Source organism: Lagenorhynchus albirostris, chromosome 14, assembly GCF_949774975.1.
Source record: "Lagenorhynchus albirostris chromosome 14, mLagAlb1.1, whole genome shotgun sequence".
NCBI lineage: Eukaryota > Metazoa > Chordata > Mammalia > Artiodactyla > Delphinidae > Lagenorhynchus > Lagenorhynchus albirostris.
Genome location: NC_083108.1, coordinates 4275001 through 4299578, shown reverse-complemented (window position 1 = coordinate 4299578; position 24578 = coordinate 4275001). Strand labels below are relative to the sequence as shown.

The window sequence follows — 24578 nt, the reverse complement described above, 5'->3', positions numbered from 1 at the left end:
CCTGCCCTACCTTGACCTTCCAGGCCCAAAGGGAAAGGGTGAAGGCCATCCGGAGTTTCTGTATATGCCTGTGTGTGCACACCTGCCCTGCCACACACGTGCCCCCTGCTGTGAATTTACTCTTGGCCTGGTGCCAACGCGTGCCAACTTCACAGCGTTTGCATCAGGAATTTGGGTCAGTCTAGGAGGGATGAGGGTGAGCTGGCCTGGGGTGCAGGTGGGGAGAGCTGGTCTCCTGTGTGGATGGCCTCGTCCTACTCCTGGCGAGCGTGTCCCTGCGTGTGAGAGACAGAGCTCAGCCTCGCTTACGTACACTCAGCACGAAAGAGGAACGGGGTGAAGAGAGACACGAAGGCGAGAGGTGGAGTGAAAGGGGAAAATTTCATCCGTGCTGCCCACAGTAAGGTTAGCATATGAAATGGTCGAATAGCTGGTATGTTTCTCTACTAGTTTCTGGAATACTTTCTTAAAAATGCTGAAAAAAAACTTCCTGTGAGAAATGGCCACCAGGTGTCATCAGAATGCTGCTATTGATTTGTTTTATTATTGTTCTTTTTTTTTTATTTTAAAATTTTATTTATTTTTTTATACAGCAGGTCCTTATTAGTCATCAGCTTTATACACATCAGTGTCTACATGTCAATCACAACTGCCCAATTCATCCCACTACCACCACCATCCCCCGCCGCTTTACCCTGTTGGTGTCCATACGTTTGTTCTCTACATCTGTGTCTCAATTTCTGCCCTGCAAACCGGTTCATCTGTACCATTTTTCTAGGTTCTTATTATTGTTCTTTAAAAGTGTATGCATGTTTTGATTTCTTTCTTGCACTTTTAAAATTTTCTTTTGTTTTTAAACTGTAGTAGAGACTGTTTCAGTTAGAGCAGAGATTTTCTTTTGGGACATTTTCTTGGTGAGCTAATAATTTTTTATAGGTAAAATTGAAGATCACTATATAAAATGTATTTATTTATTTATTTTTAGTTGAGGAGCAACTACTAGTTGAGAATTTGAATGAGAGTAGAAACTATAAATGGAATTGCATATTTGAAAATCTTTGGCACAGTGAGGATGTGTGTTGAATGGTAATTGATGAATTTGTGTAGGAACCGTATGCTTTAAGAAGATTTGGTTTAATAATATATCTCATTATTTTAGTCTAAATACCTACTAAGTCTTCTGAATTTTGAAACCTGCTGTGGGAAGAAATCGGAGACTCACTGGCTTCTCCAATGGGTACAAGTACCAGGACTTTCAGAAAGAACAGGGATTCTGCCTTACTTACTTTGAGTGTTGACAGTGAGTCCCATGCCTGTCCTGTTGTTTCGCTTTGTTCACAGAGAATTAAAGGTGCTTTCTGGTACATGGTAGGCTTTCCATAAATGTTGAGTGAATGAATTAAATCTGCCTCCAGAAAAGGGTCCTTGAACTTTCCCAGTTGGGTAATTTTTGAATTCTGCTATAATAACCTAATAAGCTTTCTGATAAAGGTTTTTCTTTTTAAAAAAAAAAAAAGAAAAAAAATATATAAAAAGTTCCTCATTTCTGTTGAGTCCCTTCTAGATCACTTTAAGATACTTACTAAATCACCTTGCACTCCCACTTAACTGATGTCATTCTAGTTCAGGCCTTATAACTTAAACTATTATTATAATGTGCTCTTTCTGCCTCTAGACTTTCTCTACCCATGATATGTCCTGCATACTGAAAAATGAGTCTTCCTGAAGCAGTGCTGTGTTTTGGTGACTCCCCACTGACACTACTGAATAAGTTCCAGTTCTTAATTCGGAGCCTCCTATGATGTGATGTTGGTCATCTGCCTGGGTTTTAAGTTGCCCTGCAGTAGAATGCCAGGGCTGTAGCTGTCTGCACTGCTGACAGTCTCACATGCTCATTGCATGTGCTTTGCGGCTTTGCTAATCCCTTTTTTCTGCTTGAAATGTTTAACTGTTCCTCCCTGCCCCCTCAACAAAAGAAGAAAACAGTTGTAGTGTCCTGGGGTTTAGCTCAAATGATATTTCTGCTCTTTTAACCAAATAGTCTACTTGGCAGTATGGTCCCTTGCTCATTTATACTGCTGTAGTTCTTAGTTTATATCACACACGTGACCATATGTGGCCTTGTATTTATTAGAGTTCCTTTCGATATATGTCACATGGCTCCTAATAGAGTATGAGCCTGCTGAGGGCAAAGGATGTGTTTGTATCATTATAGTTCTTTCATTTTCTAGGCAACTCAATATATATATTTGTTGAATGTTTGTTGTTCTTTCTTGGTATAATGAGATGTTGAGTTATTTCATTAATTTCAAAAGTCAATTGGGAAATAACAGATGTAGAAACATTTTCTCCTTTTGTTTTAGAATTTTTGGAGCCATTATATAGGAGATAATGAAGAGCCTCATTATTTTGCTTCTGCATATTAATATAGTCATTCTTTTGTCTCCAAAAATATATGAGTCATGTGCCGTCTATATAGCATTGACTCTGAATAGTTGTACGTGTGTGGGTCTTCCGTGGGTTGGTGTTTGTGTGTTCTGTGCATGTGCACCTGCTAGTGTCCGAAGGTGGTGTAGCCGTGGGCCACAGCGGTGTCGGAAGAGGAGGAGATGAAAGGACTCGTTATTGAAAGAAATTCTCACCGTTTTAGATTAAGCGTTAAAAGGTTTTTTAAAATAACTCCTGTTATGGACGTTTTCAAACATATATGTATGCAAACACATAGAAAATTGATAGAATGGCATACTGAATCCCCATGTAACTGTCACTCAGCTTTCAGCACTGTCGGTACCTAGCCTTCGCTAGGCTCCTTTCCTGGACCATTTTAAAGTGTATCTCACACTTTTCATTTCATCAATAAATACTTAGATAGGAGACATTCCTTATTTCACAGTGAGATATTTGTTCATTCTAGTACCTGTTGTGTGCTTGGAATTGATCTAGGCTCTTGGGACATGTGAGTGGATAAAATAAACCAGACCCTTACATTCTAGCTTGGGAGACAGAAAGCAAGCTAGACACGTAAATAACCAGAACAAGGAAAAAATTGATTTCATCAAAATTTAAAACTTTTGCTTATCAAAAGACAACATTTATAAAATGGAAAGGGAGAAAATATTTGTAAAACATGTATCTGACAAAAGATTTATATCCAGAACACATAGGCTCAATAATAAAACAGGCAAGTGATGTAAGAAACGGGCCAAAGGCTAACAAGGACTTTGCAAAGCATGTAGCATCATTCAGCACCATCGCTAGTTACCGGGGAAATGCAGAGTAACTTCACACACACTCACTAGAAAGACTAAAATTGAAAAGGCTGACGGTGTCAAATGTTGGTGAGGAAGTGGATCAGTCACAATTCTTGACACTGCTGGTGGCCGTATAAAACAGTACAGCCACTTTGAACATCAGTCAGGCAATTTCTCATACAGTTAAGCACACACATCTGCCCTCTAGCCCAGCAAGGCCACCCCTAGGTGTTTACATAAAAGAAATGAAAATCTATGTTCATGAAAGACTTGTGCAAGAATATTTATAGCAGCTTTATCATAACAGCCCAAAAAGGAAGTAGCTCAGTGTCCGTCAACAGGATTGTAAATCTGTGTGGTGGAATAGCGCTCAGCACCGAAGTGGAGCACATTGCTGACCCATGCAACACAGACATTGTGCTGAGCGGAAGAAGCCAGACCCTCCTTCCCGCCAGAAGTGTATATATTGCCTGATGTCATTTGTATGAACTTCTGGAACAGGCAAAACTAATCTATTGTGGAAGAATTCTGAGCGGCAGTTGCCTCCGGGTGCGGGGTGCGGGGTGCGGGAGCGGGGAGGGGAGTGGGTTACGGGGACTGAGCGTGAAGGGCTTGAGAGAGTTCTGGGGGGAGAAGGCAGTGTCCTCTGTCTTGAGAGGGACAGTCCTGAGGGACCCTCAGCAGCTCTCTGGGTTTCTCTTTCTGCCATCTCTCCTCTCCTTTACTCTGCCCCACAAGCTCTAGCTGCCCTCCTCTCTGCTGGGAGGTCCCTGGGCTCTGTCTGTGGCCTGCGTCCATTCTTCAGGCAGTAAGCTGGCGCTCACCTGGTTTGTTTCTCATCTCTCAGGATCACTATCTTTTGGTGCCCGATCTCCAGTGTCTTGTGCTGTTGTTTCATAGATTCTGTTTTTTTCTTTTTTCTTTGTTTCATGCATGAGAGTAAGTCCAGTCCCTGTGACTCTTGACCAGAAGTCGATGTCCTGGACTGGACAATATATCTGTTGGAAAAAAAAAGTCTCACCCCTTAAAATGCAAGGCAGAGATTTTGTTTTTTCTTTGCTTTAATTCCAGTATCTAGTACAACCAAAAATAACTTGGCATACAGTAGGCCCTAAGTGAAGATTTTGGAACAGACACATGATTCATTCTTTCTTACTTTCTTTCCTCCTTTTACAGTTGCATTACAAACGTTGAATAGCAAACCCAATGCTTTATCTAAAACAGCATTTTCTAAACGGTCCTTTGGAACACTGGCCTCTTGATTCTTTATAAACAAAGGGCTCTGTAATGAAATTAGTTTGGGAAAAACTTATGTACTGACAAATTCTGTGATAAAGACACTTGTTTAAACCAGAGTTTTCTACACTTATTTGACCAGGAATATTTTTTCCCCTCAAAACACCTATTGACCTTTTATATAATTTATCTTTTCTGGAACACATTCTGAAGAAATGGTGATCTGATGTTGTACATCTTGTAAGTGTAATAAAACTATATACATTTATCTTTTTCACTCTTTTATAAGAGTGATACAATATGTTACTATATTATATTGTAATAAATACAAGATATTTTTGTATGTAAATTACATATGATAATTTATACATTTTTAAGCAACTTTATTGGGATATTCACATACCATACAATTCACCCATTCATACTATGATTTAATGGATTTAAGTATACTCACAGACATGTGCAACCATCACCACAGTAAATTTTAGAATGTCTTCATCACCTTTTAGATATTATCCACCACCACTACCCCACTGTCTCCCATCTCCTGTCCTGTGCTCCCGCCCAGCCCTAAGGAACCACTATTCTACTTTCTGTCTCTATAGATTTGCCTATTCTGGGTATTTCTTATAAAAGGAATCATATAGTATGTGGTCTTTTGCAACTGGCTTCCTTCACTTAGCGTAATGTTTCCAAAGTTCATCCATATCGTGGTTTGTATTAATACTTCATTCTTTTTGTGGCCGATTAACATTCTGCTGTACGGATGTACCTCATTTTGTTTACCCATTATTCTGTTGCTGAACATTTGGGTTCTTTCTACCTCCTGGCTATTGTGGATAATACGGCTGTAAAAATTTGTGTCCAAGTTTTTGTATTTCTGTTGGGCATATACCTAGGAGTGGAATTGCTGGGCCATAAGATACACTGTGTTTAATCTTTTGAGGAGCTGCCAGACTCTTTTCCAAAGTGGCATCATCATTTTACATCTCCACTAGCATTGTATGAGTGTTCTGATTTCTCCACATCCTCACCAACACTTGTTATTACCTGATGTTTTAAAATTTTTCTTTTTAATTTATTATTCATTTTTGGCTGCGCCGGGTTTTAGTTGCGGCATGTGGACTCTTAGCTGTGGCATGCATGTGGGATCTAGTTCCCTGACCAGGGGTCGAACCTGGGCCCCCTGCACTGGGAGTGTGGAGTCTTACCCACTGGACCACCGGGGAAGTCCCTTATCTGACTTTTTGATTCTAGCCATCGTAGTGGGTGTCGCATTATAGTTTTGATTTGCATTTCTCTGATGACTGCTCATGTAGAGTATGTTTTCATGTGCTTTTTGGCCATTTGCATATCTTCTTTGGGGAAATGTATATTCAGCTCCTTTCCTTTAAACATTTTTTTTATTAACTTTTGGCTGCGTTGGGTCTTTGTGGCTGTGTTGGGTCTTCATAGCTGCGCACGGGCTTTCTCTAGTTGCAGCGAACAGGGGCTCCTCTTCTTTGCGGTGCATGGGCTTCTCACTGTGGTGGCTTCTCTTGTTGCGGAGCACAGGCTCTAGGCACGAGAGCTTCAATAGTTGTGGCTCACGGGCTCTAGAGTGCAGGCTCAGTAGTTGTGGTGCACGGGCTTAGTTACTCTGCGGCATGTGGGATCTTCCCGGACCAGGGCTCGAACCTGTGTCGCCTGCATTGGCAGGCGGATTCTTAACCACTGCACCACCAGGGAAGCCCCTCAGCTCCTTTTAAAATTGGATTTTTAAAAAATCATTGAGTTACAAGATTTCTTTTTTATATATTCTAGATTAAGTCCTGTATCAGATATTGATTTGCAGAACATTTTTCCCATCCTGTGGCTCGTCTTTTCACTTCTTTTTGGTGGTCTTTGAAGATAATGTCATTTGAAGCTTTTAATTTTTTTTTTTTTTTTTGCGGTACACGGGCCTCCCACTCTGCCGTGGCCTCTCCCGCCGTGGAGCACAGGCTCCGGATGTGCAGGCCCAGCGGCCATGGCTCACAGGCCCAGCCACTCCGCGGCATGTGCGATCCTCCTGGACCGGGGCACGAGCCCACGTCCCCTGCATCAGCAGGCAGATTCCCAACCACTGCGCCACCAGGGAAGCCCTGAAGCTGTTAATTTTGATAAAGACCAGTTTATTAATTTTTTCTATTGTTACTCATGCTTTTGGTGTCATTATCTTATATATAATTTCTAGTCCCTGCTTTTAGCAGAGTCAGAACAACAGCCTTCATTTGGTTTGTCATCGTGACAGAAAAACAAAAAAAAATGGTTAAAATAGTTAAAAATAGTTACCATTAGCTTTGAGGCCATAATACTTGATGAGTAATACTTTTAATTAACATCAAATCAAATGGCATTTGGCTGAGAATTCCATTCATGGTGTAAAGTAAATGGAAAATGATATGTTTTAATTGAATTAAATAGCATAATGAAAAATAAAATCAATGTTATTGATTTTAAAGCATTTTATTCAATAAAATTCTTCCTCCCCCCACTAAAATTTACGTTATTAATTCTACTCTATCAGTGACATTTCCCCTTAACCTGTTAACCTTCAGACAACACAAAATGACTGTTAGATGAAGACATTGGTGATTGACACCTGGAACAGGAGTGGCTGTTCATTGGCAACAGTGCTTGAACATGAACGATGATGTATGATGAGCATATGCATGTTGTTAATTAGAATGTACTTAGAAGGATGATAGTCAGACTCTTTGCTCTAGGGGAAGAGGATGAAGCAGTTGTTTTAAAATTATGTTTTCTTTACACTGGGACTTGGGCTTCTGTTGGGAAGCTAAAGAGGGGGAGGGCTGGCTCCCTGACTTGTATTACAGCAGTTTTTGTTTAATCTGTTCTACAGAATGGGAGTTCATGGAAATGTACTTTGAAAAGAGGGCTTCTCTGTTTTTTTTTTTAAGTAGTAAATTGAAATGTACCAGTAAAAAGAATTAAAACATGGGAGTTTTTTTGTAAGCTGGTTGAAAATTACTTTTTCTATCAAAGTAATGTAGCATTGCTTCCTGAGTCAGCAGTATGATGATGTGGTATGCCCCAAATCTGATTTCATGCATTTCATAAAGGACTTTGCACACGCGATCAAATCCATCTCAATGTAAAGGAGACCTCGAGGCTAATTTTATGATATTTTTCGTCTAGTGTGTCACTTTATGTCGACTTTTCGACTAACTTGTGTGTCTTTTCTTTATGTTCAAAGGTTTTATACCGTTTTTATTTTCTTCCCAGGTTATGTGTGCCCAGTGAGCCACCCCTGACACAAGAAGCATCATCAGCACTTTATTAGTGATGGATACTGAGAAGAAACCAGAGAATGATGAGGATGACAGTGTAAACAAAGAAGCAAAAGACTTGAGAAATAGTTCACCCCAGGATGTAGATTGTGGGCCTGTATCTGAGGTGATAGCAGATTCCTCTGAAAATTCCACAAGCAAAAGAGGCTTTTTAGAGTCATCGGACTTTGACAGCGCTGTCGTGGGGAATGATGGAAATGAACACGCTTCCAAGAGAATGAAATTAGCTGAGGCAGAGCCCCTCCAGTCAGGAGAGCTGGGCATCCCTGGGTCAGAGAGGCCTGAGGGCTCAGGCCCGGAAGCGGGTGTCCCGTTGGCGGGGACAGGGGTGGGGGCCCTCCTTAGTGACCCTGATGGAGGCGTGTGTCTTCCTGGTGCCTTTGCCGCCCCCTGCAGTGTTAGCCCCACGGACGCTGCTTCTCTGGAAACAGATGCTGAGAAGAAGCCCGCTCAGGAAATGGTTTTCCTTGATCCAGGAAGAGAGCTTTCCTTCCCTCAGAACGAGATGCCTGCGAGCAGTACCCTCGGAAGTGTGAATGCAGTTCTGCAGTGCGGCGCATGTGGTCACTCGTTTGTTTCCTGCTCCGATTTGGAGAAGCATGCCGAGTGTCACATGCAGCAGCCTGAGGACCACGCCTGCGGCCCCTGTGGCCACAAAGCAGAGAGCAGCACGGCCTTACATGTGCACGTCAGGCAGGCGCACGGGCCGCAGAGGGTCTTTTCTTGTGACCTCTGTGGCTTTCAGTGTGTGGAGGAGAACCTGTTGAACGCACACTATCTCGGCAAAACACATCTCCGGCGTCAGAACCTTGCTGCTCGTGGAGGGTTTGTACAGATCTTAACCAAACAGCCTTTTCCTAAGAAGCCATGTCCCATGGGAACAAAAAGTGTTCGCACAAAGCCAAGAGCGTCTAAGCCAATAGCAAAGAATGGCGGTTCAAAAGGATTACGAAACGTTGGAAGCAAATTTAAAGATTTCAGAGGAAGCATTTCTAAACAAAGTGGAAATGGCAGTGAGTTGCTGGTTGAAATGATGCCATCCAGGAGTACTTCACCAGAAAAAGTAGAGATTGTTGAAGAAAATGTAACCTCCCTCGATATACCTCGGAATCCTGAAAACCAGAGTAAAAAGTTAGGAGCCTTAGTCACCTCAGAGGGTCTCCTAGAGAAATTGGAATCTACCAGAAACACCCTCCAGGCAGCCCACGGTGTCAGTACGTCCTCAAGACCCAGACCTGAGCGGAACGTCCTCATGCTGGGCAGCAGCTTCCGACGACGCAGCGGCGCTTTCGCCCTAAGGGGCCAGGCGAAGAAAAGGTTCACTCTTTTAGGAGTTAACAAAAGAGGCACTACTGAAACTCAGAGGCTGTGCTTGAAACACTTTAGAACACAGATGAAAACAAGTGATGCTGAGTCAACACCCCAGCATGCAGAAACCAGTGGCAGCGTCCAGGGTCTGTGCGTCACATCCGCAGAGACCCAGGACCTGAAGCAAGACAGGAGAAGCTCCCATCTCCCATGCTCCTTTGACTCGGTGACGGTGAGGCTGCCTTCTGATGACCAGGTGTTGTGTACGTGTACAGACTGTGGACACACAGCCACAAACAGGACAGAGTTGGAAATCCATGTGAAGAGGAGCCACGCAGGAGAGATGCAGTCTCACTGCCAGACATGTGGCTTTTCCAGTGCGTCCAGGAGGGACTTGGATGCACACTCGCACAATAACCAGCATCAGCAGACCGCCCCCGGCCTCAGTTGTCAGTGTTGTTCCTTTACTTCCTTGAATGAAATGTACCTGAGAGACCACATGAAGGAAAAGCACAGTAGGGGTTTCCTTTGCACGCCTTGTGATCTGTGCTTCTCGTCTGAGAAAGACATGGAGGAACACAAGACAACTGAGAAGCACATTCACTTGTTGGGTCAGCCAAAGACTTCTCAATCATTTAACAATGATTTGGTTTTACAGACTTTACCTTTAAGTACTTTAGAATCAGAAAATACAAAAGATTCTGTGAGTGAGTCAGGAAAAGCAGCTCAGGAAGAGCCAGTTCAGTCCAGGGTAAGCCATGGAAATGAAGTAAGACATGCGAATAAGCCTCAGTTTCAGTGTAAGAAGTGTTTTTATAAAACAAGATCTTCCACTGTTCTCACAAGACACATAAAGCTCCGCCATGGTCAAGACTATCACTTTCTGTGTAAGGCATGTAATCTTTACTCATTGAGCAAAGAAGGAATGGAGAAACACATTAAGAGAAGCAAACATCTTGAAAATGCTAAGAAAAATAATATTGGCTTAAGCTTTGAAGAATGTATTGAAAGGGTCTGCATAGGTGCAAATGACAAAAAAGAAGAGTTTACCATTTCTGGGAATGGAAGGATAGAAGGCCATGTGGAAGGTGTGCAATTCCAGGAGCACACCTGTCTCGACAAGAGCATCCTCCTTCCCCAGGAACTGTCACAATCTGGTGTAATCACCAAAGAGGCTGAATTAACTTTGACCACTGCCCCAAAGAGAGGGAGACCTAAAGGTAACATCTCACGGACGTGTTCACACTGTGGTCTTTTGGCCTCGAGTATTACAAACTTGACCGTGCACATTAGACGAAAACACAGTCACCAGTACAGTTATTTATGCAAAGTGTGTAAGTATTATACTGTAACTAAGGGAGACATGGAACGTCATTGTGCCACCAAGAAACATAAAGGACGTGTAGAAATAGAAGCGAGTGGAAAACCAAGTTCAGATATCATTGTTGGCCCGGAAGGGGGGAACCCTGAAGCCTGTAGGAAGAACACCACTTCAGCAGTTTCGGATGTACCTGCCAACGAGTCAGCTGAAGCAGACACCTCTGTTTCGGAAAAGCCAGTACTAGAGCAAGGGAATCCAGTTGAAGTCGACGTTGAGAATGTATTTCATTCTACAGATGGGGAAACGAACGGTCACATTCTTGAGAGAAAGGAACAAACGTCTCTAGAACCAGAGGACCTTATCCATCAGGGCAATGCCTGCTCCCAGGGAGATGACACAGGTACAGGAGATAACAAATGTGCGCGCTGTGAGTTTAACGCTTACTCTTCTCCTTCTCTAGAACTGCACATAAAACGGAAACATACAAGAGAGTTTGCGTTTTATTGCATGGCGTGTGATTACTATGCTGTGACTCGGCGGGAGATGACCAGGCACGCCGCAACAGAAAAACATAAGATGAAAAGGCAGTCTTACCTGAACTCTTCTAACGTAGAAGCCAGTTCTGCAGAAATGTCCAAAACCATCATTATTCCTGAAGAGCAGCATCAGCAAAGTTCTGAAGAATTTCAGATAATTTCAGACCAACCCTCTGAAACTCTCAGAACTAGAAATGCTGCTGATTGTTCTATTTTGGATGAGAATACTAATTTAGATATGTCCAAAGTACTCTGCGCTCCTGGCTCTGTAGAAATTGAGACTGAGGAAGAATCTAATCTCAGTGAAGATCATTCCTTTTGTGAAGCTTTCCAGCCGCCCCTTGCCAAGGATAAAGTTACAAAACCGGAGGAGATGGTGTCCCTTAATATTTCCTCTAATTATGGCTCCCCAGGCAACTTTCAGAATGAAAATTCAGGAAGCTCAGCTTTGAATTATGAGACAGCAAAGGAAAACCACAGTATGTTGAATGACGTCGGTGATCCAGACACACATTGCAAGAGTGATGGCGGAAACGTAGGGGACAAGGCAGATAAAGTCCTTGGCAAACGTGTGTGCCCCGGAGCTCTAGAAGGAGAGCATTCGGCTGAGAGCACCATGCTGAGAGCAACTGGAGAAGAGCTCAACCTGGGTGGCAGTGGTCAGAACAAAGTTGGAAGTGTGCAGAGTTCGGGGGATTTGAAAGATGTGCCAGAAGATCCCGTTCTAGAGGACAAGGAGGCTCTGATGAATTCCCAGCATGAAAGGCAAATAACTTTGGGAGAGGATGGTCCAGCTTCCGACAGCACCGTTGAAAATACTGATGTTTATGAAACTATAATCAGTATTGATGATAAAGGACAAGCCGTGTACAGTTTTGGCCGGTTTGATTCTTCCATCATAAGGATAAAGAACCCCGAAGATGGGGACCTGTTAGACCAGTCTGAAGAGGGCCTTATAGCAGCAGGAGTGAGAATGAGTGAGTTGCCCTTAAAGGACTGTGCTCAAGGTGTGAAAAAGAAGAAATCCGACGGCGGTTCCTTTGCCGAATCCACACGAATTCGTTGTGATGACTGTGGCTTCTTAGCAGATGGCTTGAGTGGACTGAATGTTCACATAGCCATGAAGCATCCTACAAAAGAGAAACACTTCCACTGTCTGCTGTGTGGAAAGTCGTTCTACACGGAGAGCAACCTCCATCAGCATTTGGCCAGTGCTGGTCACATGAGAAATGAACAGGCCAGCGTCGAGGAGCTTCCCGAGGGAGGGGCCACCTTTAAATGTGTCAAGTGTACAGAGCCCTTTGATTCTGAACAGAATTTATTTCTGCATATTAAAGGGCAGCATGAGGAACTGCTCCGAGAGGTGAATAAGTACATAGTGGAAGACACTGAGCAAATCAACCGCGAGAGAGAGGAAAATCAGGGGAACGTTTGCAAGTATTGTGGGAAGATGTGTCGCAGTAGCAATTCGATGGCATTCCTAGCACACATTCGCACTCACACAGGTATGTAAAGTGCAGCAAATCTCTCTTTACCCACCAGGTGCAGAGGAGTGATAGAGTTCGGACATTTGTTCCCATCCATATGTGGAGTCCTTAACTGCATTTGCCAGTCGGCCTCCACCCAGTTCACCTCCCACTGCCCCGTGGCTCTGGACGCTGCCATAGTCTTTGTTGACACTTAACATTTCTTAAGGTAATTAAGTGAGCCTTAGTGATTCCAAAGGCACGATGTTTGGCAGATCTCTTTTATCAAGAAGCCTAGTCCCTCTGATGCGTTTGTTAAATTCCTGTCTCTCACAGCTTTTCAGTTGTCTCTAAGTCCTAGTTGTTTGGTTTTCCAGGGTGTCTATTAAGTGGCACTTTGGGTTTCAGAGGACATATTAAGTGGCTTTTGAAGAGTGGAATATGAAAATTTTCTTACAGTTTTAGGGATTTAAATGTATTCATTGCCAGATAGTTTATATCCCAAAGTGTAACTCCCAGGCAACAAGATTCTGCTTTCAAGCATCAAAATTAGTGAACACTTTTCAAAGTTAACATGTCCTGGGGATTTGGTTTGCATGGAGGTAGCACTTGATTTAATTTCTGTGCTGTCACATGTAGTGTTCCATTTTAATGTTCAATTTTAGGTAGAAATTTTTTTAAAAAACTTTTTGTGGAAAGTACATAAGCCACTCTTCTAAATTTATGTTAAAATTCGCTGCACTGTTTCTATAAACCTGCCATACATTCTTTGTTTTAAATGGACAGCTTTTCTAAATCATTGTGCTCTGCTTAGACAAGTTCTGTCTCCATGGTTGAATTTATGAGTGGATTTGAATAATAAATTCACATTTCAATGAACATATTTTCATTAAAACTGTAAGGTTTATTTTACTGTACTTTTAAATAATGGCTTATTATTAAAGGTATACTTTAAATTCATGCAGTTTTTGAAACTTAGTGCACGGTTACAAGGAGGAAGACAAAAGGGTATGAAACATTATTAATAGTTTAGGGTGATTAAAGATAGATAAAAGTTTTTCTCTGAAGAAAGTAACAGGGCAACCTGCATAAGGTTAATCTAGGTAAATATAAACATTGTACTCTTGATCCCAGCTCTTCCCATGTAGTAGAACCACCCCTGGAGAGTAAGGTCAGATACTTATTTGTTGGCCTTATTAATACCTCTGTCGGTACCATGTTGCCGCTCACTTTCTGAAATGATAGGTTTTAGAAATCGGGCTCGTTCATGTGTGCAGAAAATAGGTTCTTTCTTAACATGCCCTCTTAAGGCAGATAAAACTGAATAAAACTAAGAGGAAGATGCTAATGGAGCTCTTTTTAGAATTCTTTATGCAACTGTCTGGTCAAGACATGTTGCTTATAATTGATGTGTCCATTACTTGAATTCTCTTGTAATTATAGTCAATAAGTCTTGTAAATGTGTTAAAGCTCACTAAAAGCATACAAATTCAAGAACAGAGTAAGGCTAATAATTTAAAATAATCAATGTAGGCATTTCAGCACTTAATTTCCCTTGTGTGTTGATAGCTGATCATTCTTAATCCATTAAGATTTATTTAGTCGTTTACAATGCAAAATAGGTTTGCACTGGTCACTTGTGCCATTTGAAAATGTCCACCAGGTTAAGTGCAGAATGTAGTCCATTAGTCTTCCTTGACTATATGTATTAATTGCATTTAAAATCAAGTTAATGTGGATGTGAAAGTGAGGTAACTATCAATATGTGACAGAGTAACCCTACTTATATAAGTTACATCATTGATTGTAACATTTAGTAAAAGTTAGCATACTTTTTAACATCTCCTGTTGGCTTATCAGCAAGTACATGTTTATGGTGTTCTGAGGCACCGCAAAGAGCTCTCTTCCTGAGTCCCCAGTGCCAGCCGACATTTCAATTTTGCAAGTCATTTTTTGCGGGGAGGTTGCTCTCCAGGTTTTAATCCAAGGCTTTTTTGTTGTTGTTTTCTTTTGTTTTTTTTCCTGGGGGCATCTTAAAAAGAATTGCTTCTCTGATACTTTGCTTATGTCCATGAAATAGTAATTCAGGGACTGTTATTAATGGTTAACTGGAAAAGGGCTTATTCTTCCAATCCCTGTTTTCATATTTTGTGATTTACTATATGTTTTATGTAACCTTTTCTTCCCATCCTTAACACGATAAAAGCAGCACTTGAAGAAACAAATGAGTTTTGGTTATCAAGGATTGTGGGAAAAAAGCCTCCCAGAGTTTTCCTGAGTGCTCGCTGGTATGAAGCCATCCACATGACCAGAAAGTGCAGCGTCTCCTTTCCCTTTGCGTTAGTAATACAGGAAAAGCTGTTCATTTTCTCTCCGGCATTGTTCTGGTAGTTAGAGCTTTAATTTCCTATACCAGAGGTCATTAAGTCGGAAGACTGTCTGAAACCCTTAACTTCCTGTTCAGAGCGTGCTGGTCTCTGGCGCTATTTGGAAATGTCCACACGTGGGAGAACATTAGGGCTGGTGGTGTTTGTACCTTAATAAGTGACGGTTTAGAAGCCAGAACAGCTTGGGAAGAGGCGGTTAGGGGGAGTTAGTGCGTTGAGTTTAAGCGCAGTGAGGGCAGGGCCTCTGCTTTGCTCACTGCTTCACCCCCATGTGGTGCTGGCTTTCAGTGCTGTTTGTTGAATGAAGGAGTAAACAGCTGAGCAGAGGAACCAGTGAAGTGTTCAGTGTAGGGAGGATTGTGGAGTGGAGAAGCATTAATTAGATAATGGGTTGTATCCATATTACTTGATTCTTTAAGACCTAAAGTCTTCTTATGATTTTTTAAGTGTCAGTGTCACATCCATGTATACATAGCAGTTGGCAGTGAATGAAGTTGAGGAAGGCCAGTGCAGGTCTGAGGGGGAGGCTTTGTTTTTAAAGTCTTTGGAATTATTTAGGTAACATTGTGAGGTGCCAGAAAGCTAGAGACCCTCTTTCATTTTTCCCTTTCAGAAAACCTCACAGGCCAAATTAAAACAAAACAAAAACTACTGAGGGTAATGCTGTCTCTCATGGAGTGGGACTATTTAAAATAATATTGACAGTTTGTAATAATCTCAATATGCCTGAAAGACAAATTTAGAAATATGTGGTCTTACAAATTTTGCCTTAAAAATACTATGCCTGGATTCATTTTGGAATGGGCCTAGCAGGCTTAAAAATGGAAACGCTGTCAGGAAGAAAAATGGGACATTTCTTGTTTTCTTATACAGAAAAATGTTACCCCTAGTCCCGTAGTATTAGAATTTTTATGGCCAGGAAGGAGATGTTAACACATCTCTGCATGTAAGATACAAAAAGTAGTCAGGGCCTCCGTGATTTCTACAGGGAAACAGTCAACAGGGTGACTCGTGGATGTGTTGTCAGCACACCAACAGTGATGGCTGAAACCCGAAGGAACTGCGGTTTCCACCAGGGAGCCACGGACAGTCCACTGAAAGCGCTGAAGGTCTGTGTCCGGCCCCCGTGGCCCGTGTGCTGCCACACAGAGGAACTCACACCCTGTAGTGCAGAGCGAGCACACAAGGGCTTGAGTCACGAGATATTTTGGATCCTTTCACCAAAATTGTAATAATACACGTGTTGAGAGAGCTTTATCTTCTTCGTTTAGAGTCCTGATGTTATTGTTGATTAATAATTTCCTAATTACCTTTAGTGCAGTTTAATTTAAAGTACAGGTGAATTGGTTCTTCTCACTGTTTTCTTTTACAAGTCCCTTTATAGAATGCTGTGTCAAGATGAAATGTTTCAAAGTAGTGATAGGCTTAGTTTTATCAGAATCATTTAAATAAACTGTAGTTTCTAATGTGACTGATAGAATGTGATTGCTGTAAGCCGCAGTCTCAACCTGCTTTTGACATTTAAACATATAAAGCTGACGAGATACAACCATTCAGGTGCTAAATATATTTTACCTCTACTTCTAACAGTAGAAATGGAAGTATTAGAAGATCTGGCTTCATTGTCTCTGAACTGTGAAATATTCAACTTTGCCCGTGCCTAGTACTGTTGACTTTTTTATTTCTGTTAGAAGATTAAAATTAAATGCTTCACTTTTTTTGTCAGCTTTTGGGAATTAAATTGAAATTTAAGACTCAAAGTTTTTACTGAGCGCTTCAATTTCAGCACAGTATTCTTGGAGGATTTTTTTTCAAGGGCATTGCGCAAAGTTCCATTGATCAAAAATGATTTACTGCAACTTTTTTATTTGAGCTCTTTTTGTATATTTATTAAAGTCCACATATTTCATATTCTGTCTAATTGTATTAGAAGAGGTACTTCACCAAGTAGGTACTAAACATGCTATGAAAAATTTGGAAACATTGTACCAATTTTAAACTGTGTTTTTTTAAATGATTTTATTTCCTTGAGGATTTAAAGGTTAGAATTAGAAAATGGTATATATGTGTTACACTTTGAAAGAGTGTTCCTTCTTGTTAATATGGGTACTGATTATCAATTAGTAACTATTTTCCAGTTAGAATCTACCTATTATTGACAGTAAGTTTGTGGACTCTTGAAATAATTTTGTCTCCTCATTTTTTGAGTATAGATTAATCTTATTTCTTTATGAAATAAAAAAATTGTTGGTACTGTGCCTTTTATGTTGAAATGTTCTTGAAATCAACCATAGCCATAATGTCAGTAATTCTGATTTGCTGAATCATCACAGATTTTTGGCTCTAAAATGATCATAAAAGCAAATAATTTATCCACTATATATTCTTATATTGTATGGTATTGAAAGAGTAATATTGTGAATAATTTGGGATGTTAGAAAAAAAACTGAAATATTAATGTGAAAAAATTCAAAGCTGTAGAAATATGAGGGAACGGGGATGTGGCCACTGAGAAATTTATTTGATAATAAATATATTTTTAAAAAACATCAGCTACTCTGTATGCATTTATGTTTTAAAAATGTTCCATTTAAAATGTTAAATGACTTTTAAAACTATTTTTGTGAATTGTAAGAAAAATATTTGAAATTATGTAGCTCATCTCATCTGCTTAGTACTGCTCAGGTGTATCACCTTTGACTTTAAATTTTAGAAATGTTATTGAAAGTTAGAAATACTCATTGGAACATTAAAGTCTTCTTGGTGGAATAATTGTGGAATGCGTGTCTGTTCAAGTTAGAAAGGAATGCAGGTATTCCATTTGGGGGACAGAAATTTGTAATTAGATTATAAGTATGATTTAAGATCTGGGCCTCTTTTAAAACTTTATCAGTAATGTATTATTCAAATTCAAATCATACTTTATGTTAAATTTATTTAGGATCAAAACCATTCAAGTGCAAGATATGCCATTTTGCAACAGCTCAGCTTGGCGATGCCAGAAACCATGTCAAAAGGCACCTTGGGATGAGGGAATACAAGTGTCATGTCTGTGGGTGAGTAAATTGAAACCGTCTCTACCGTGGTGAACCAGGAAGCATGTGCAGGGTATCCATTGTTTCAGAATTCAAAACTGATAGGAGTAAGAGTGGCTAAAATTATGCATGCGTATCCTTCTTTCCATTGTTATGGTAAATTCCTTAAACACAGTTATGACATTCTTCTCCCACTTCTAATCCTGTACTGAAGATGAGCAATTTTATGGGCTACAAGGTCAATTTGAACCTGTAATCTGTAAATTGACTAAATTATAGGATGTTCATTCATATTGCCAGAGAGAAGTGTAAATTCCATTTAAAGACATAAAAAAATACATAATATAGCTTCAGGATTGTATATGTATGTTTTTTTTTCTTTTGCTATACCGCTTTAATTTTAATCACATTAATGGCTCTTTGGATACATTGGACACATTCTATAAGGAAAAAAGCAGAAAAAGATTTAATTTCAGAGAACTGATTATTGCAGGGATGAAGCTTAAAAAACCAGTGTATAATGTAGGTTTTTGTGTAACGTTATTTCAAAACTTGTTTTTTTCTGTTTTAGTTAATGGCTCTTTCCTCTAAAGAATCATTCACAATGTTTAATTGTCACTCAAATGTGTTGCATTTAATAGGAAGCAATGAGACGCCTTAATGCAACACTAATTAATTTAGCAGAAATGTTTGAAAGGTTTTAAAATGCCATGGCATCTATGGTATATCATAGGACATTCAGAGCTGGATTTTAATACCTTACTTCTGATTAAAAGTATATTTTAATGCTGTTATGCTAGAGAAATTAACTAATAAGTGCATCGTATAAAAACACTTTATGTGAAACCTGAGGAACCTGCAGTTCTTATGGTTAATTCACAAAACACTTCGGATTCAATTAAATTATGCAATGCGTACGTTTTTTATATATATATATATATAAAAAACTCTCCCGTTGCGGAGCACAGACTCCGGACGCGCAGGCTCAGCGGCCATGGCTCACGGGCCCAGCTGCTCTGCGACATGCGGGATCCTCCCGGACCGGGGCATGAACCCACGTCCCCCGCACTGGCAGGTGGACTCTCAACCACTGCACCACCAGGGAAGCCGCGTACATGTTATATTAAGTTTATTTTTTCAGTGGAAGATTCTTCTGGTTAGCACTACTGTGTAAATATCTTTTAAGTCAAAAACAGTTTCTGTTTTTTAATGGACTGTACATTTCATCCCAGGATGCAGTTGCATTTTTTGACCCTTAAGATAGTTTTACAAATAACTTTGCAAGCAGTTTTATTAACCATGGCCTGTGATTTATTCATTGGCAGAATTGATGGTTCAGTGACTTGGAGCTAAAGTAAATGAAGATGAACCTTTGCCCTGAAGCCCCCTGAACATCAGTGGGAGAATGAGTTTTGTTGCTACTGATTTTAGCTGCAAGGGTCGAGTGCCACATGGTTCACTTAATTGCTCCAGGTCTCGGAATTTTAAAAGATACCTCATTTATTGTTTTTACCATGTGAGTTATAGGATAGAGGAAGGCCCTGACTCCAATGAAAATTTGTGCTATGACAATAAGCAGTTTCTTCTTTGTGTCTGCAAAATAAGGAAATAATTTTTGCATACTATGTTATTAGAAACCTAATTCCATTCATTTTTTATTAGCGTTACCAAAACCTGGAAAGAGAAGAAGAAACTTTCAGAGAGCAGTTTCTGACATATGTAGCGTCAAAAACAATGTCTGATTGATTGGCTTTGGTTGTGTGATTTGAGCAGTGCACACTTGCTTAGCTCATTGCTTAGCATGTACAACTGGCATGTTGCACTAATGGTTTATATAGTGATTCCCAAGTAAAGAATTATAAGTACATATAGCTATGTTGAGTTTTATATGGCTGTCAGAGAAGTCTACGTGTGTGTGTGTATACATAGAAAAATCAATCTAGATTCTCAAATTGTATCACTTAAAATTACAATAGTCGTTGAATTTTATTTGAACAAGAAATAATAGTTCTCTTAATTTTTTATGTGAAATTTGATTTAAAAGTCACATAACAGTTACTTGTACAGGGTAGATATTTTTACAGTGAAGCTAAAAGTTCTGAAGAATTTCAGTAAACTGCAGAATGCCTATCGACCTATGTAGTTGACACAGAACAATAATGAGTTAAATACCCTTTAATGCTAAGGAAAAAGTATCATAGGTTGTTCTGTATTCCATGTGTTTCAAAGGGATAGAGCAGAATGTAGGTTAAAAATTAAAGTAAAAAACGTTAAAAAAAAAAGAGAGAATTGGCTATCAGATTAGTGGCAGTAGAGAGCACTGGTACATTAACATCACTGACAATGTCAATTCATTATCATTGATGGCTAAATAATCTTAGAAATGCTCAGTGGACCTATTAGTTCCTGAACATAAGCAGCTTATGCTGCATTTCTTCATTAGCTTTAATTGCTATAAATTTTACCTTTTAAAAAATCATGCTTTAAAAGGTGAAGTGATCTTTCAGGAACATTAACTCTATAATTTTGTCACAAACAGAAGGTCTTGCACTATGTTTTGTTTTCTTCAGTAGTTAGTATCTTAGTGTCTGTTTTAGAATTTTACTAATAACCCCTTCACTGTTTGAGTTGTAAGAAATAAACGGTTTTTCAAACAGTTCTGTTAGAGTAATAATATATGAAAACAGTGGGGCAGGCACATTTTTGAAGTGAAATTATTACTCACAGTGTTGTACTATTTTTCCTTAGTTACCTCTTGAAAAAAATCTTATATTCTATGGTGAAATTGATGAAAACAACAAACAGTACATTTTGTTGAAAAGACATCAGTATTAATGTTTCAGTTTATTTGTAATTGTATGACTTCTTTTTCATATCTGTAAGATTTTAGATGCTCATCAAATATGTATCATATATTATTTACTAAGGCTTAATTTAAGGGTTGTGCATTAGCTACTCCTTTAATAAAAACTGCCTTTTAAACTTTTATTTCAGTTGTTTGAACCTACACTGATCTTCTTTGAATTTTTAAGCTCAATTTTAAGATCTCTCTGTCCCCCTCATTGGCAAATCTAGCCACAGTATATCATGGATTTGAGTTATTTGACCAAAGAGGCTGAATGTATTGTATTCGATGTCTAATTCCTAATGCTAGCTGGGATTCAGAATTCAAGATTTAAGTTTTGTTTACCCATGGTTTACATGCTTTATGTCAGGGTATAGGTTTCAGAAATGTATTGCTCTGCACTCCCTGTTTTAAGAACATGTTATAGATAACTTCATTTAAAAGCCTTTCATTTTACTTTCACTTTTAGGAGGAGCACTTTTTGAATTACAGTTTCTTAATGTTTTTCTTACTTCTGAGCATGACCCCAAGAGGAATTTTATAGAATATAGGTGAATTTATATTTAGCACTTGTTGGATAGTTAACATGAAAATGTGCTATGGGTCGGACATAGGGCTTAGTGGGGGAGAAAATAAAAAATAATAGAAAACACCTTATATAGAAGTTAATAATTTTGTTGGGAACATATGTTTAAAAATAGGTAAACACATTTTTACTAAGTCCGTGATCTTTACCTTTGCTATTTTTCGTAGTCAAGAACTTAAAAATCTCAGTGGCTTAAGAACATCATTGTGGAAACCATGTTTTGTTAAATTCATTTACATTTATTTTAGTAATCTCTTCCTCCGTGTGTGTACATACATACACACACACATTAGTGTATATATAATACTCTCAGTAATAAATAGTATTTAAGCAGTTCTGTGTTTTAGTGTACAGCTTAATTAGCAGTCGTTTCATTTGTTGATCTCAGTTTCATGAGATTGTTTATCTCATGTTCATTATCCCATTGTACAGATGGTAAACCTGAGAGTAAAAGTATTTTTAGTGATGGAGTTAAATTATGGGCTAGTAATGGTAGACCACTGTTTCCTTCCTTTAACTGTACCTTTTCTTTATTTCTCTGCTTTTGTAATATCTGTTGTTTTAGTTACTGATTTTAATTTGTACTTATTTTTTTTCTCTCTAGGTTGTTTTCTCTAGCATGTGATAGCTGTAACTTCCAGCCCCCAGCCACTTTTGTTTTTTGCTTTTGCTCAGACTTACATTATTCTAAAAAATTGCTTGCACTGTATTTTATTTTAATATTCTGGTATTCAGTCTCTTTCTCTCTCTCTCTCTCTTTTTGGTCTCTCTCTGTTTCACTTTTCTCATATTAAAGTGTTGTTTTAAATAATTTTATTATTTTTCCTCATTGTTCTTTATGTGTTGATAATTTATTGCACTTGAGTTGTTACAGATTGAACATGTTAGTATCATAGAAATAAGTGCCTAAAAAAGTGAAGACTTTATTGTCTTTCCATTAGGGTGAGAGGGGTAAAATTGATCTTCTTGGGTTATGGTTTTTGTTTTTCATTACTAGTTACTACAAAAAAAGACTAAGTAGAAAATTAGTAAGTAGCCTGTGAGTTCAGTAAACCCGGGAAATGATACTTAACTTTTGTATGCCATTATTCACAAAAACCCCAGTATGCATGATTTAGGGGTTATGTTATTTTCTGACCGCTTTCCCTGTGTCTAGTCTTGAATCTTGTATATAAACAGTTGAGTAGTACTTACCTAATCAGGAGAGAATAGGGCATTTACTAAATCTGTCACCTCTGGGTTCATGAAAAGATTCTAGACATTTTCTATTGTGTATTAATGTGCTTATGAACTGTTTATTCTTAGTTGGTTTAAGAAACTTTAAATAGAAAGTTACTAATGCAGCAAAACTCTTTTTTTGTGTGTGTGTGGCATTACCTAGTTTTTGTGCATTAGAAGGGATCTCTATGTAGATGATTATAATGTCACTTTCTGACCTTTGCAGCTTGAATAATTGTAAATCATTGCTTCATAACGTGTCAGAGAATGTCTGTACTAGGCAATTAAATGGCAGAATATAATAGACCAAATTATTGCCTGTCATGTTTTCAACAACACAGTTAGTATTTGAGTTACACTTAATCATTACGTGCATTAGCAACTTCATTGGAATCCAGCTTCAGGCTGAGCATGAAATACATTACATTATTTAAACCTCTAATGGTACAAGTCATTTATTTGTGTTGAAGTGTACAACATGCAGAGTTTCATAAAGCAAGGAACACTTGAGAGCTTAATTTATCCAAATCAAAGTCTAAATGCAGATAAACACAAGTGGCAAAAATTAGTAATTTTTATAGGCTGGAAATATTTAAAAATACATGGTTGTGTGTAATTTTAGGCAGCAGGAATAAATTAAAATCACTATTTTTAGTCTGCTCTGAGAATTAAAGCTGTGTATACCTAAATCATTAAGAGCACCATGGGATTGCATTTTTAGGTCAACAATTAATTACAGCCATCATATCTACAGATGTATCCAAATAAAATAAGTTTTTGGTTTGGCTGGTTGTTTTGGTTAAAGAGACATAGAAAAAAAGACATAGATAGAAAAAGTTTGTTTTATATCATGTCATAAATTATGCATGTAACAATATAAAGGGCAGCATCTCTCAATTTTATAAAATACATCAAAACTAACATTAAAATACTCTTGTTATAAAGGATGTGTTACATATTTTATCTCTATAATATTTTAATGCTTTTTGTTTAATGGTATATTTTTGTCTTTAGTTTGAAAATTTAAAAATCCCACATAATGCTGACTGTCTCTCTTCCTGTCAGTGAGGAATACCAAATGTACATTGTTAGTTTATTCTTCTGATGTTGAAGTCCTTGAAATACCATTTAAATACTGAATGGATGTTATTTTATATTTTTTATAAACAAATCACTTTTTATTTTGAAAATCTAGGAGATATCTTGGTTATTATATTAAAATAAAATACACTTTTTCTCAGATACGATTGTAGGATATTTTTTAGTGAACTGCTTTGTAAATCCAGGAGAGAGTCGGGGGTATGGTTAGGATAACGGGGAAGAAACAGAAGAAACTGTTTTCCGCCTCTCCTCACAGGGAGAGGAGGGCATCTTCGTCACCACCATATCCTGTGCTCCTTTTTTGTGATAGTGTTTTCTTGAATTTTTGCCTTGGAAGAGTAGGGTCATAGATTTATTCCAAGGCAGTAAGTGTGATCAGCTCATAAGAAAATAGAAATAAAATACACATTGTCATTTGTTGCTATTGTAGTTGAAAACACTGGCCTCTGTCTCTAAGGTCTTTTCTAGTGAAAAGGTCTTATCTCAGTGACTTAAGTAATTTTTGCTTTATTTTTATTTTAAAATGTTCCATGGTGACTTTAAAATACTATTGTGGAATCACAGGATTCTTTAGCCCTCCTGATCCCAGGAGTGAAATACAGAAGGGCAGCTACTCCTCTGGTTTCCTTGGCCTGTCCTGTGATTTTTTTATTTCATTTTTATTGTTAACCTGTTTTCTCCCTCCCTCTTCCTGTTCATGTGTTTCTGAAAGTCCTTTAGTTTCTACAGGGTTTTGCTCTTTGATTTGTCTGAGACTGAATAAGAGGAGGTGTTGGAAATGTAGATACGAGGGAAGTACAACCATTGATTCAGGTATTCATTCATTTCCCATTGGGCAGATTCTTGACAGTTTCCTCTTCAAGTAGGCCCAGGTGGTGCAACGGCCCTGCGGTCACGTGCTCCAAGTAGGAGAGACAGACTCAGAGACAGACTACAGGGGAAAGAGCGGGGGATGG

General features: G+C 38.9%; 1 protein-coding gene across 2 annotated transcripts in view; it reads left to right on the top strand.

Moving 5' to 3' along the window:
* Positions 1 to 24578, top strand: part of ZNF407 (zinc finger protein 407) — a 425669-nt gene that overhangs the window by 16759 nt on the left and 384332 nt on the right. Inside the window, exons 1-3 of one of the 2 annotated variants that reach the window (XM_060122031.1) lie at positions 7895 to 7925; positions 10909 to 12489; positions 17779 to 17893. In XM_060122031.1, the coding sequence (XP_059978014.1) occupies positions 10956 to 12489; positions 17779 to 17893 (1649 nt within the window). In that variant the 5' untranslated portion in view covers positions 7895 to 7925; positions 10909 to 10955. Of the gene's footprint in view, positions 1 to 7754; positions 12490 to 17778; positions 17894 to 24578 lie in introns of those variants that run through there. The other variant, XM_060122030.1, reaches the window with a different exon arrangement.